General features: G+C 41.0%; 1 protein-coding gene across 1 annotated transcript; it reads right to left on the reverse strand.

The window, feature by feature from the left end:
- Window positions 1-296: 296 nt before the first annotated feature.
- slc27a2 (solute carrier family 27 member 2) lies at window positions 297-9468 on the reverse strand. Its single transcript, XM_026175621.1, has 10 exons — window positions 8856-9468; window positions 6897-7106; window positions 4920-5078; window positions 4680-4804; window positions 4396-4590; window positions 3529-3619; window positions 3223-3421; window positions 2864-2961; window positions 2648-2778; window positions 297-1249 (listed from the first exon to the last, which is right to left on the reverse strand). The coding sequence occupies exons 1-10, from the start codon at window positions 9466-9468 to the stop codon at window positions 1073-1075; spliced, it is 1998 nt and encodes a 665-aa protein (XP_026031406.1). The 3' UTR covers window positions 297-1072.
- Between the last annotated feature and the right edge of the window lie 5525 nt (window positions 9469-14993).

A 14993-nucleotide genomic window follows, 5' to 3' on the forward strand; every position in this document is an offset into this window, starting at 1 on the left:
TAAACAGCAAATGTGGTGCTTTCACATCGTCCCCCCCCCCCCAACTGAAATTCCTGTTAGGGCTCTACCAAAAACCAGTTCTAGTCTGTGGTGCTCTGTTTTAAATATTTTCTGATCAGAGTATCTGGGTGGAAAAGTTCATTGACCTTCTTAGAATTGCATCATTTAAAAATCCGTACTATACAAGTGTAACTATTCCACATAAAATGTTTTTGTCATATTGCTGTAGGCCCTGTGATTTGTACAAAATAAAGGTCAATAGGATGGAATAACCAAACTTGATTTTTTTTCCTGTATAAATTCGATTGGTTTAACCTTTACTCTGCAGTAGCTCAAGGGAGTCATTTAAGACAAAGTTCAGTGTCAGACAACATTTAGAAAGATCAGAGTTCACTGATCTCTGCCTGTTTGTCAAGTTTCTTTTTATGTTTTTTTTTTTTTTTTTAAACAACAGGGTGTGACAGAGTTCGTCTGATTTATGTCAAAGGTTGCGCAGGTTAGTCACCCCGCAAGCCTGCCTGGAGGTTCCTCTTATTGTGCACATATGTGGTTATAAGGGCACAACGGCAGCTGCTACATTAACACTTCAGCACTTCAGGGCAGTGTTATGCAATAAAACTGTTAATTTACAGTGTGTGTCATCAGTACACAAACAGATAACGCAGTGTCTGCTTTTACCTCTGTACAAAAGTCCAGTTAGGTAACAACAAATCCCTACATAAGAGATACAGTAGATGTTGAAAAGTCAATATCCAGACTCTGATATCGGAATGGATTAAAAGAGCTTCAGTCCAATGTAAAAACAAAGGCGATTACAGTAAAATGTGCATGTTATGGTTAACTGTCCAAAGAATTAATTAACGAATTAAGAACACAGTGAGTAGCACATACTCTCTGTATCACATAGTGTCACTGTAAGAGGTGAAGGTAGCTGTGCTAAAGATGAAAACCATCTCTCCAAACGTGACTTGACGTTTCCGAGTCCGTCCCTGAGATTAGTATCTGTTAAGATCCATTATTGTTATTTCTTTGCAAACAAAGTGGCTCAGCAGTGACTACTTTAGCTTCTGTGTTAGAGTTTGACTTCCTTCGAGACGACTGCTCTGTAGATTTCTTCGGTCAAGGGCACATAAGTCTTTTTTTCAGGATCCAGGAAGTATAGAGGATCTTTGATGTGAGCTGGGTTGAATCCTTCCTCCACCAACTTCACTTTCTTCATCTTGAAGGTTCCCGTCATCTCCAGGCAGGGCTGCAAAACACAGTTTGAAAGATGTTTTTGTGTCAAGCTTTAGTGTAGAACAAAAAGCAAAGAAAACCAAAACCTAATTAAGATAAACCGCCAATAACAATGCTGTCAATCAGATCAGATATCAGCTACAAACTGCAAAGCAATATTACACAGTTATTATTAGAGGACGGCAACATTAACTCAAAAGAGATAAGAGATAAGAACATGCCGGTGCTTCTATCAGTCAAAAACGGGAAACTGAAGCTATAATTCACACTGACAGATCAAAGTTCACTTAGAAGATTGGGAAAAACATCTTCTGGTCTAACGAGCGTCTTATTCTGCTGCAACAGTCAGATGGTAGGGTCACAATTTTGGTGGAAAGAGCATGTAATCATTGCTCCTTCATGCGTTGGCTCAACAGTTAAGGATAGTTTTGGTGTAATAGAGTGGGGGATATTTTCTTGGCTCACTTTGGGACCCTTAGTATCAACTGAGCATCGTTTAAACACCACAGCCTATGTGAGCATTGTTTCTAATGTCCATCCCTGTATGACCGCAGTGTATGCATCTTCTGATGGCTTCTTCCAGCAGGATAACGCACCATGCCATGAAGCTCATATGATCTCAATCGGTTTCCTGAACGTGACAGTGAGTTCACTGTACTCAGATAGCCTCCACAGTCACCAGATCTCAATTGAGTAGTGTGTTTGAGATGTGGTGGAACGGGAGCAGCAGCTGTGTGATGCTGTCAGGTCAACATGGAGCAAAGTTCCTGACAAATGTTTCACCTTGTTGAATCTATGCCACAATAAATTAAGGCAGTTTTGGGGGTAAAAGGTATATTAGAGTAATTTCCTTGGTACATAAATCCAAATATTTCATAGTTAAAGTAGCTGTAGAACGGTCCTGTACTGCACTTTCTTGGGAACTTTCTTTTTAATCATCTCCAATAATTTTATCTGGAGGGCACATCCTCTACGGTTTTACCAAGTCATGAAAATATGTTGCCAGAGTCAGCATTTCTTGCAGCTGTCCCTAACCCTGAAGGAAGTGTTAGGGTTACATCACTGCACTGCCTTCCTGTTTGGTTCAAAGGAAAAATCTGAAATCCTTAATATTTGTCTAGAAAAAACAACATTGGGACCCAATGACACATCTGATTTCTGATCTGCATTATTGGTAATCTTACACAGTAAAAACTCGGGCTCAGACTCTGATCCACACACCGCTTCAGCCATCTGGATTTCAGACACCAAGCGTTTAGCACGTTTAGCCTTTGAGCATGCACTAATTAAAGGTGGAAAGGATGAACTCCGTGAGTACAGCAGAATCAGACCACAAATTAAAACAATATCTTTAAGCCATAGCGGCCCGTCTGGTCTGGATGTGCATGTATTATTTATTTATATTTATTACCTGAATCCTGATGAATCTGGGTCTCGCGTAAGCTGGGAGGTAGTTGACGACCTGCGTGTACGTGGCCGAGCAGTCGAACTTTTGTCCTTCTTCCAAAGTGAGAGCTGCCATGCCGACTCGCCCTTCATGACCTTGATTGAAAAATGAGAGAAATATGAAATGCAAAGTGCAGACAGCTCTGTAAGGTTTTAATATTTATGACCCGAGTGCGTTTACCTTCAACTTTCACACCGTAAACATTCGCCTCTAATATGCAGTGAACCATTGTGAGAATGTCTGCAACCTCCGATGTGGCGACATTCTCTCCTTTCCACCTGAAACAAAAAACACGAAAAGACTCCAATGAACAATTTCTGCAGCACAGTTTGAACCTGATCTGCAAGTAAACACCTGCACAAAAGAAAAAAAGCCATTTTCACACACACTATTCTAACCAGCTGTTAATTGCATATTTTTATACTTTTAATAGCTGAGAACTAAACCAGACCAAACGGTGACTCAGTCTAGACTCGATCATCTGAGCAGAACCACAAAAACAAAGCGACAGGTCAACACAAAAATGAGTCACAACTTGCCTGAAAGTGTCGCCGACTCGATCTTGAAAGTACACAAAGTTCTCTTTGTCGAACCGAAGCAAATCGCCGGTGTTGAAGTACAGGTCGCCCTTTTTCAGGACGTCTCGAAGCCGCTTCTTCTCCGTCTGCTCCTTGTTACCAGCGTAGCCAACAAAGGGGGACCTCTTTGTTACCCTTCCCACTAAAAGTCCCGTTTCACCTGGTAGAGACATCGGGAAACAAAATAAATCAAAACTCCTTTTTAATTTCACTTCTATCAAACTAAAACTCCTTTAAATTGAACCCAATTTCTCTTTACAGACTCACCTACGGCTGCTTGGATGCACAGACCCTGCGAGTCCCTGACAGGTTCCTCCTTCTCAATGTCAAACTTGATCAAAGTGTAGGGGAAGAAAAACTGGAAAAGGAAGAAGGAAAGAAAACCCACCAGTTAAAATTTTTAAAAGTAGTGGAACAGCCAGCATGGCAGCAACTCTGTGAGGACGCACAAACATCAACATGCTTGTTTCAGGATTTGATAAAAAAAAAATAGGATTTAGGCTTATCCATGTAACTTTTCTAAGTATTGCAAAGTTGGTTCACTTATTACAGGGTTACATCACCACTCTGACTTACACTATAAACCAAATCTGCTCTGGAACAGGTTATGAGATAAAGTCAGATATGTCCTGTGTATGCTGATCTTGCTTCATAGTACAAGGCCTATCTCTATCTGAGGTCCAGGTAAGTGATTGCGCCAAGAAATGAGGGTGATTTTTAACAGATAAAGTTTTAGAATGTAAAGTGCTTAGCCAAGAGAAGTGATTTGAATGATCTGATCATTTAAAAACACTGTACACATAATGGCCTTCATCATTTGTGTGTACAGAGAGTCTGAGACTCTTCTTCATGGGGGACAAACACAGTCAAGTTTTGCTTAAAATATTTGTATGCACTGTTTGTCCAATCAAACGGCCACCACAACTTTAAATGTAGTCGCCCTTTGCCCGTTTATCATTTTGTATCCAAGAATGCATGTGTGGGTGTTTATTTTCAAATTCAACTCACTCCTGTAGCTGTTGATGACATTTTGCTCCAATTTAATTTAAATGTGATCGACCAATGTAAGCTCCAGATATTAACACAGACATTGCACCACACTGTGAAAACATGCGACTTGCTTCCTTTTCCTACCCGGTGCACAAAGTTGACTCGTCCGACTGCGCCGATCTTGGACGTGTAGTTGATGAAGCCGATGTTTCCCTCTGTGGCAGCGTACAGCTCTCTAACTTTAATGTCTCCAAAGCGATGAAGAAACTCGGACCAAACGTCCGTTCGGACACCGTTGCCGATTGCAATTCTCACTTTGTGGTTCTTCTCATCGTCTTTCTGCCAAGAGCGGGATGGACACGGAGATATTCCACCATTAGGACGGCGGCTGACTGACGTAGCTGCAGACTGATTAGGTTTCCTCTTACCTTGGGCGTGTTGCAGAGATAGCGCAACGTTTCGCCGATGTGCTGCATCACCGTGATGTCATACTTCTTGCAATCATCCCAGAACTGAGAGGCAGAAAACTTTCTCTTCAGGACTATGGTAATACCTGCAAGTCAAATCATATTACACAACCTTTATCTTCCTTAACCGCTTAAGCTCCTGACCCAGGCGTGCAGATGCTTTTGCTCTTGTACTCTTGAGAGGATTAAGAGGATCATTACCTCTCTCGATGGCTCCAGTCATTCCGATCAAGAAGCCGGCGCTGTGATAGAGAGGCAGATTGATGTAGAAGATGTCCTCTGCTGTGACTCCACATATCGACTGGAGGAAGGAGGCGGCCCACACCCTCTCATGTGTGACAATGGCTGCTTTAGGCAAACCTTCCCAGGGAAAAGAATAACAGATTGTGCTTTTGAATTAAAGAGGAACAAAGTAGTATGATGCACTTCACTGTGGTTCATTCATTGATCCTGAATCTTCTAATGACTGCACAAAGCAACATTTAATCTTCTCAGCAACAAACAGTCCCAAGTAGATGGTGAATATAATGGACTCTCAGCAGCTATAGATGCTGAATTTTTCATAATGAACTGGTGCAGATAACTCTAAATGGTGAAAACTAAATAATCGATCAGGTGAATGATTCTTCTGTTTTTATCCATGCTGTGCCGAAGCCACATTTTGTTTAAATGGAAACACTGAAAAAAAGGTGTATTGAAGTCGAGGAGAAAATGACTCTACTTCTTCTTAAAGTTATGGTAAATGGACTTGTACCACGCCTTTCGGCATATCTGCATAGGTTATCAGTCTAAGGAGCTACACGTAAAGGATAAAGGTCACTCTGGACTGAGAAAACAGCGCGAGCGAGGAGTGAAGGAGGACATCTATGTCCACTGTGAATGACCATCACGGAACAGCAGGTTTGGCTTGTGAAGCCAACTATTAGCAGCTTACAATTCAGCTTAAAAAAAAAAACAACAACAACAAAAAACATACAAAAAACTTAAAGACGTCCAGTTGCCTTCTTTTTTTCAAACTCCTGAGACCACGCCTTTTAACTCAAGTTTAGCACTCAGAGTGCTTCCTGCCACAGATCTCATTCACCCAATCACACACACATTAATACAGTGCTTTTTTCTAACATGCATACTCCACTGAATGCATCAGGAGAAACTTGGGTTCAGACCACCAGCTCCTGGTTGGTAGATGACCCACTCTACTACCTGAGGCACAGCAGGTTTATAGAGTCTATAGAGTGGTGTTCACCTTTACGATAATTGTATCTTTTAAAAGAATGAATATAAGGCAATAAAGGTAACAGAAGTTGCTAAAGAGTGGACTTATACATCCATCAGGTTTTCTGCAGATCCAAGCTTGTTCAGCACATCGTTGTAAAAGACCGTCTTAAGGACTCAACTGGGACTAAATTTTGATTTAAGCCTATTTTCCACCAGCTAAAACTAGTATACCATTTAAAATGACGGTGAATAACAGATGTTCCAGCTTGCATCATGTACTACTCTTATCTGAAAAAGCTCTGTGGGACATACAGCATTTAATTTAGGCACATCCCTGTAATGCGCCTTGATGGAGCGAAGATCAGCAAGCCTGCATCAGAAAGAACAATTGTGCAGATTTTTTCCCCCTCACCCATTAGTCTGATCAAATTTAATTACCACAATTAAACAGTCCTGGTTGTGCAGGCTTCACACAACCAGGACTTAAAGGTTCAGTGTTTATGTTTTCACTTGTGTTAGTGCTATGAAGTAGTGAGAGCATTCACAGTTTGTCTAAATCAGGCATGTGTAAGATGTGTAAGACACACAATCTGTCACTAACACTGGTACTGTGCCAAGACATTCTGCAGTGTGCCAATAAAGGCAGGAAAGAATAAAACTACTGGCTAGTAAACTGTGAAAACAATGCGGAGTGAGGGAAAAAAAATCCTGTAACAAGAAAACCCCAGGGTTCACTTTTTATCAGTTAGGAAGCTGTGAGTGTGTTTGCTTTTTGCCTTTCAGCAAATGTTATTGCCCACAGATGACCACGTTCAATTAACACCCCTCTCCAAGAACAGAAGGTGTGGCTGAGCACAGATCTAGTGTTTGAAACTTGATGCACCTCATAAGCTTGACTGTTATCATTGCAATCTTATTTTGCGTGCCAGCGTTTGTTTCAGAGCAGTTTGCTGTTGTTACCTGTGGTCCCAGATGTGTAGATGTAGAGAGCGGTGCTCCTGATATGGATGTTGGCCCTGAGGTCCCGGGACAGTGGCTGATCTGAGGCCTTGGAGATCTTGTCAGACAAAGCGGTGATGCCCTGCACACTGCAGCTGTCCGACATGAGGTACACGCTGATACCCCGCTCCCTCAGCGTCGGCAGGACCTCCTCCACAGCATCCTGCAGCTCTACAATTAGACAGTAGCTTTCAGCTCAACACAGCCCGTCATAGCGCTGTGTTGCCAAATGTGGCACATGTGCACCTACACATGTGGGCCTGTATCATGTATCCCTGATCCCACTGGGGTGGGAAGTTCAGCTCTCATGCATGCATTTCTTAGTAAAGGCCTTTTAAGTTCTATAATGAGAACGCAAAGAAACACGTTTGCAAGCTGAGATTGTTCTTCCGATGAAGTTGCTCTTCAGTGTGGAGCATAAAGAGCCCCCTTGTTCTTTAATCATTTCTGCTCATATGTGAAGTATTCGTTTTCCTTTTTGCAAATGTTCATCCGTTCAAAACTGCATAGTCATGTGCTTTTGTGCTGAGGTGTTTTTTCTTTTATCAAACTGTTCTCCCACTAGGAGCTCAGTCTGAGTGGAGTTTTTTTTCTCCTCCTCTTACCACATGTAGTGTATTTTCGTTGTTTTTTTCCTATCAGCCTACCTTCTGACATGTCTGCCCAATGTGATGTTTGTGTAAAGTTGGTCAGAAGGTTCCTTTGTGAGTGCGCATGCGCCATTAGCGTGCTGCCTGCTGTAACCCCTAATTTCCCTCGGGATGAATAAAGTATTCTGATTCTGATTAATCAAGATCGTATCACCTCCATATATGCAGATATAGAATAGCAATTAATCGATCCAGCAAAAATGCACTTCCTGCACTTTTTTTTTAATCTATTTAAGTTTATCCTAACGTCTAACTTTTGGCCGCGACTAAAGCTGATCAATAATAACCTTTAAGCAGAGGTTATTGATTGGGACTGATCTCAAACAAACGTTTAGGTTTATGTCGCAATTTACTCAAAGACCGACTAGCTCAGTTTTTCCTTTGTGGAAGCACTGAGTTTCTAGCTGGAGGTTTTTATAATTAAGCTGGAAGTACAGCATTCATGTGGCAGGTGGTGCAAAGCAATTTATTTTTATTATTATCATCCATGCCTTCTAGTTTAATTTACAGACAAAAAAAAAAAAACAGGGAGAGAGTCCCTGACGCAGGTTCACCGTGCCAATAAAACTGCGATCATCTGAATAAGTGCACTTTTGTTTTGCATTATCGTTCATCACTAACAGATGATGGAAAAGGGCCAACACTGCACTGTATCTAATCTTAAGAGTGTGAGTCAGAATCATTCTAGTCCTTCCAGCATTTATAGACCACGTTATGATCTGATCTCATTATTGCATTATTCAACAATCATTACCTGCAAACTAAATACAGCTGTCAGAACAATCAGTGCATTTATCCATCTGCGATGCAGTGCGGAATAAAGCTTACTATAAATATAAGACACGAGGAAAGTGGCAGGACAGATGTGACGGGGTGAATTATATTGTCAAGTAGCCTGCAAAATCTGCACTGAGCAGTATCTGTTTGCATTCATTTATAGAATTAATATAAACTGTTGTTTATAAACTCTTTATTTTAACATCTTTGATGCGTAAAAGGGTTTAATTTAGGATTTTTATTCCCTGTTGGGTAAAACGCTGGAGACCCACGTTTCTCTTCTGCAATGAATTGCGTGGTCAAAATCATTTTACAAGAAGAATTAATAATATAATATCTGAGGATACTTTCCGTACTTGCACAAAAGCCGAGCATGAAGAGTTATCTCTCACTTGCTGTCGAACTTTGAACTTCGCAGTCCTGTGGGAGACGCGTCAAATAACGAGAGCCTCCTCTGGTCCGACGCAATAATTTATTTCTCGCTGTATCTCACCTGAGGAGGCGATGATCACTTTGGCCCCGCAGCAGGAGAAGCAGTGCAACAGGGACTTGGATCTGATGTTGAAGTTGAGCAGGGCAGCCGGGCAGCCCAGCTTCGCCAAACCGAGCCAAGTCCAAATGAAGCTGGGCTCGTTCGCAAGGAACAGGGCCACCGTGTCCCCCTCCTTCAGCCGGGCTTCAGCCTGCAGGGCTCGGGCCACCTTGTTGCTCTGTTTGTCCACTTCGCCATAAGTGTACGAGCGACCTTCGAAGTGTACAAAGATCCTTTTGGGGTGCCTCTTCGCTGCATCCAAGAAGCAGTCCAATATGCTGTAAAAGGGCTTGATTTTCTTGTATTTGGTTAGTCTGATGCCACATTTAATGCTCTTTAGGATGTACGCGAAATCTTCGCCAAAGTAGGGACAAAACGCGCTGATGTAAAAGAAACAGAGAAGTGCCAGTCCGGCCAAGACGCTGAAGCAGATGTACATTTTGCAGAGCGCTGAAAGAATAAGTGGGGAGAGGCAGAGGAGGCGCACACTGTGCTGCTCAGTCAAATTTGTGACAAAGTTCACCGTCTCGACCCGGGGCGGTGCTCGGATCTGCCCCGCTGACCCCTCCTTCATTTCGGGGAATATTTTTCAGTTGCTAAATCGAGAATTTCCACTTCCACTTACAACCTAACTGTTGATGTTATGTTGCATTTTCCCCCGATGTCATGAAAACGCCTTCTAGCGTGGTAAATAGTGGGAAAAGCGAGCAAACAAATCAGTTTGGCACTTTATTTTGAAGGGAGACTGAATGGATTGTGTTTCAGTACATCGGAATGATTTATGCGAATAATTTCCTCGTAATTATTTCTAAACACAAACAAGTGGGAGAAGACTGAAATCCACCCACGCATATTAACAAAAACAGTCATAAACGACGGACAGCGAGTCCGTAAATGGCAACCTTTATCATAAATCCGCAATCTGAGCGGTGGTGGGCGTGCGCCAGTGCGCCTTCTGTATTCGTCTGCTGATTTATGGGGAGGAGCTCCTCTGCGAGTTGCACAAACGCTCGCTTTTTACTCTCTGGGGGAGAAATAACACAAACATCTCGCCGCACCCTGCTACCAAGTCTGCGCTTTCGGGAAAGATTTGTGATTTTAGTGTCAGATATTACCACTGTCCTGCAGATTTGAGCGGTGTGTGAAATTGCTAAGGCTGTTTCAAAGTGTGAAACAGGGTAGTAAACAATGCTTGTTTCCAGTAACAGGCTTGTTTTTCCCAGTAAATCTCTATAATCTGTAATCTGTACTTAAAAAATAGAGAAAAGCAGCAACTCATTCAGTGAAAATAGGTCAGGCTTAAAGGGAACAAAATCTAACTTCACTTGATGTCTTTATAGTGTTTGAAACTAGAGACCGACACCAGAAATCAGAGGTGTGGACTCGAGTCACGTGACTTGGACTCGAGTCATTAATGTTATGACTTTAGATTTGACTTGAAAAAATGTTCTAAGACTTGTGACTTGACTTGGACTTTTACACCAATGACCGGGGACTTGAATTGGACTTGAACCGGTTTGAAAAGACTTGATATTTCTCCCCAAATCTAAAATTTAACACGCATATTATATAGAAAGTGTGCACCATTAATTCAATTCATTCATTCATTTATTCAAACCACACTCCGTACGTATGTGTGCGGGAGCTGTAGCAAGCCAATCAAATTAACCAGATTTTTTTTAAGAAAAAAAAAAACGCTCAAAAATGCTGCAAGGAGTTATTTTTTTCAAGTACATAAACTATGAAGTAGTCAACAAAAAATGAAATGCAATATGCAAAACATGTAATCACAGACAGAGATGGAACAACTTCCAACTTTGTCCGACAGTTGAAGCTACGTTGATGATACTGTTTGGTTTGAATGTGTATAATATTTTTGTCATGCTATTTTAAAGCCGGTCCTACAAGCGCATCCAAGAATAACATGCAGCTTATCTCAGAATTGTTGGTGAAAATTATTCTTGGAGCCAATGTAATTGAGCTGCATTTTATAGAGGTGCAATTTCACAATTTGTGTATATTTTCTAAGATCACTATTCCGTCATGTGTTGAGAAAAACAGAGATTTAAAAATCACATGGTCTAATATTTACATTTAGCATAACTGCAACATTTTTTTTATTTTATTTATTTTTTTAAAGACTTGAAAGGACTTGAAATTCAAAGTTTCAGACTTGTGACTTTACTCGGACTTTTACACCAGTGACTTGAGACTTGACTCTGACTTGCCTGACATTACTTGAGACTTAACTTGTGACTTGAGGGTAAAGACTTGAGACTTACTTGAGATTTGCAAGACAATGACTTGGTCCCACCTCTGCCAGAAATCCACCAGGAAAGCTTAATTTACTCATAAAATCAGACTTCTGTTAGCAACCAGAGGAGCCACCCCCTGTTGGCTATTATAAAGAATGCAGCTTTAAGGCCTTAACTTTTCAGATCTGAAGCTTCTCCATAACCAGCAATACTAGTTTGCCTGTTTGAACAGTAGTCATGGCTACTATTCATTGTGGTCAGCTTAGGTGATGTGTTTGGAAACAACAGGTATTACCAGCTGGTCTATTCAGTTACTTTCTATTTAATTCGTTTAATGTCATGTGTTGTGAAGACCCATATTTTAGCACATCCTAGCACACTCACTCACTTCACCAGATGCACCTTGTTTAGTTCTCTCACCTTTGATTGGGTGTAGTGCTTGTCCTTAATTGCACTCACCTGTCACATGTTATATAAGGACGGCATTTACTTTTAGCTCACTCTTTCTTCACTCCCACACGGGGTGGCAGCAGCGGTGAGGTTCTGTTTGGGTTTTTGATTTTATATATTGTTTAAGGTAATGAGTAACTTAAATCTCTATTTTCTTTCAGCATTGGCAGTCAATGCGTATCTTTCCTTCTTTCCTTTATTGATTTGAGAATAAAAGGAGAACTCTGTGAATGATTATTCTCATTCTAATCAGATGAGCCCATGATGCTGATTACTTAAACCCTGAGCCTTCCTTCATAACATCATGCAAAACAAAAATAAATAAATAACTAGTGACGTGGCCCATGTCATCCTGTCAGAAGTCACACAGATCCACACAACATTCTGCTCAGTGACGTCGCAAACTGTGCGCCAGTGCTGCTGACTACAAATGTTGATGTAGAAATAAAACACGTTTGCAAGATTATTCAGCCCCACACCCCCAGTCAGCCAGATCATCACATCAAATAAATATTGTTTGAAGTGACAACGAAAAAAATCCAGAAAATAAAATTGATATGATTGTTTTCTGAGGTTCAGGCCAGTAATGATGAAAGTGTATTATCAAATCCCAAGAAGGACCCCAAGCTCACAAAAGAAACCAACTTTTCTGATCCTCCAGCTCCAGCTGTTCCTGCTGAACTTGTGATTATTATTTCAGCACAGGGTGGCAGTCACACCACAGAGTAACATCAGGCACAGTCCTTTCCACTCTGACAGAGACGTGCCCAGGCAACAGTGCAAACTTTGCACCAGTGCCGCTCATTAGAATTGTTGATGTGACAGTGAAACACGTTTGCCTCATGTTTCAGCCTGTAAGTAAATAACTTTGACACAGTACAGCTTCTGCATCACCCCCTGCTGAAAGCTCATGCTTCACTGAGGTTCAGACCAGAGAAAATGTGATTATAATACCTAATCTGGAGAAGGACCCCTGACCCACAAAGGAAGCACTCTCTGTTATGGTTTCAGCTCCTTGTCCTCCTGTTGAACTCACAGAGCAGCCAACAACCATCTTACGCTTACTTATCCCCAGCTTAGATGAGTTCACCAAGGCCACCACAGTACAAGGCATTGCTGTGGTTTGATCTTTACTCCTCTTGAACCAGTTATCATTAATACAGATGAGAGTAGAACGAAGAAGAAAGCAAAGGGAAACTCCTCAAAACTCTGTCTATAAGAAAAAAAAAATTTGATTCTTAAGATCAGTTAAATTTGTACCATAACAAAGATTTTAAAACAAAATAGTCAATTACAAATAAAGATTAGTAAGTAACTGTCACGGTCAGGATGGTCGGTGTGTTTGCGGAGTGGACCCAGAGCAGACAAGGGAGAGAGAAAACTAAGGTATAACAAAAAGGGAGCCATTTATTTGGCTGATAGGGAAAAAACACAAAACAAAGGCAAGGTGAACTGGGGCAAAACTAAACTAGAAACTAAACTGGAAACAGCTAAGACTAACTATGAGAACTATGACATAAGAACATGAACATGAATCTGAGCAGGAACATGAAAAAAACAAGATTTGAGGCAGAGAAGACAAAGGCGTGAACATGAACATGGAGCAATGCAGACAATCTGACACTAAACAGAGGGAGACAGAGGACTTAAATACACAGAAGGGTAATGAGGGAAGTGGAAACACCTCGAGAAACACAGCTGACACAAATGAACGTGACGCCACAGGGGAAGCAAAATTAAACACGGTGAACATAAATAAAATCTAAATAAAAACAGGAAACATGGAGAGACAAGAGACAGAGAGAGGGAACGAGAGAGGCAGAGGGACAGAGGAGAGAGACACAAGGGGAACCTACATAGACGAGGAGATAATACGTGATAAACAGAAAACAAGGAGACATGGACGATAACATAAACCAGACTAAACTTCAACTAAGATGAACTAATAATAACCCCAGGACTCAACATTAACTCATAAGTAATCAAAAAATACAAAATAACTCAAAATGCTGGGTCACAGACTCAGCCCCCTGACAGTGACAGTATAGAAATAGAAAGCTTTCTGAAAGATCACAAGTTGTGCAAGAAGATCAGCATTTTCTTTAGGACAACTCGTCATCTAATAGGATTTTAAATCCTCTCCAACCGGTCATGGCAGATGGCTGCCCCTCCCTGATCCTGGCTCTTCTGGAGGTTTCTTCCTGTTGTAACAGGGTGTTCCCCTTCCTGCTGTTGCCAAGTGCTTGCACATAGGGGATCACCTGACTGCTGGGGTTTTCTCCCCCTCGTTCTAGTGTCCTTACCAAAAAATATAAAGTTGCTTGAGCTAACTGATACTGTGATTTGGCTTTATATTATAAGATAACTGAAATGTAATGGAATTAAACATCCTAACAACTTCTGAAATCATTTCCAGAAAAAAAATGGATAATTTGGCAAAAGTTATAGTTTAAAAAAAGTCCAAATATGAATTCTACAAACAAAAAAACAAACAAACAAATCTTTCTACACGCATTTCAGCTATTGTGTGTTTTTGCAACCTGGACACATTTGTTGTGGAAAGGAGGTCACTAAAGAAACTGTTATCTATCACAGATAATCCTGATTACCTTCTGCACCACTTACTGGACAGTTAGTGCAGGACTTTCTCCAACAGACCGGCTCAGCTTCGCTGTCACACACACAGGTTGAGGAAATCTTTCACAGCTTGTGCATTAACTCTCTACATTGTGACACTTAACAGAGAAATCTGTTCTTTCACATTAACTTTATAAATATATATTGTATATTCAGGCTGGAGCCTATCCCACCTCTCATCATTCTATAACATGGCTAAGACATAAGGACACAACCTTACATACCTATGGCCAATTTATAATCACCAGTAGAGCTAAAATCCATGTTTTGGTGGGGGTTGGGGGTGTTCGGCATTGGCTGCTTTTTATAAGGATATAAGGATATTGTGTGCTCACAGTCAGCTTTCTTAGAGTTTGGGAAGTTCATTGATCCATTTCTTAACCTGTGGAAATGTCTCCCGCATTCGCCTCCAGCTTTGGCTCTCAGATCTAAGATAATTATTTTTATGCTTTTGTCATGTCTACATTTCTGTGTGAGTGTACTATGGATGCATGGTTGTAATTATGAATCGTGTGAGTGAGTGTAAGTGCATATTTAAAAAATGGAATATTAAAATGACGTCAGCTCCTCCTGTAGCTCCAAACAATGAAGTAACTTATTTGGATCAAATAAATAAAAAATTAAAAATAATCTTTATCCAATAAAAAATTTGTGTGGAGATTTTAAAGTATTCACCTGGGAAAACTAGAGATCTGCCACCCCCCCTTCCCCCTCCACAAAAATATAGCGCAAGAGAGAGGCAAAGCACAACAGCACA

This window comes from Astatotilapia calliptera, chromosome 7 (assembly GCF_900246225.1).
Source record: "Astatotilapia calliptera chromosome 7, fAstCal1.2, whole genome shotgun sequence".
Classification (NCBI taxonomy): domain Eukaryota; kingdom Metazoa; phylum Chordata; class Actinopteri; order Cichliformes; family Cichlidae; genus Astatotilapia; species Astatotilapia calliptera.

Excerpts from the sequence above, each read along its gene's own strand:
- slc27a2 (XM_026175621.1), bottom strand. The coding sequence starts at position 9,468 with ATGAAGGAGGGGTCAGCGGGGCAGATCCGAGCACCGCCCCGGGTCGAG. Across the intron at positions 4,591-4,679 it reads ATCTCTGCAACACGCCCAAG|AAAGACGATGAGAAGAACCA; the intron begins GTAAGAGGAAAC and ends CGCTCTTGGCAG. Across the intron at positions 3,422-3,528 it reads GTGCATCCAAGCAGCCGTAG|GTGAAACGGGACTTTTAGTG; the intron begins GTGAGTCTGTAA and ends TGTCTCTACCAG.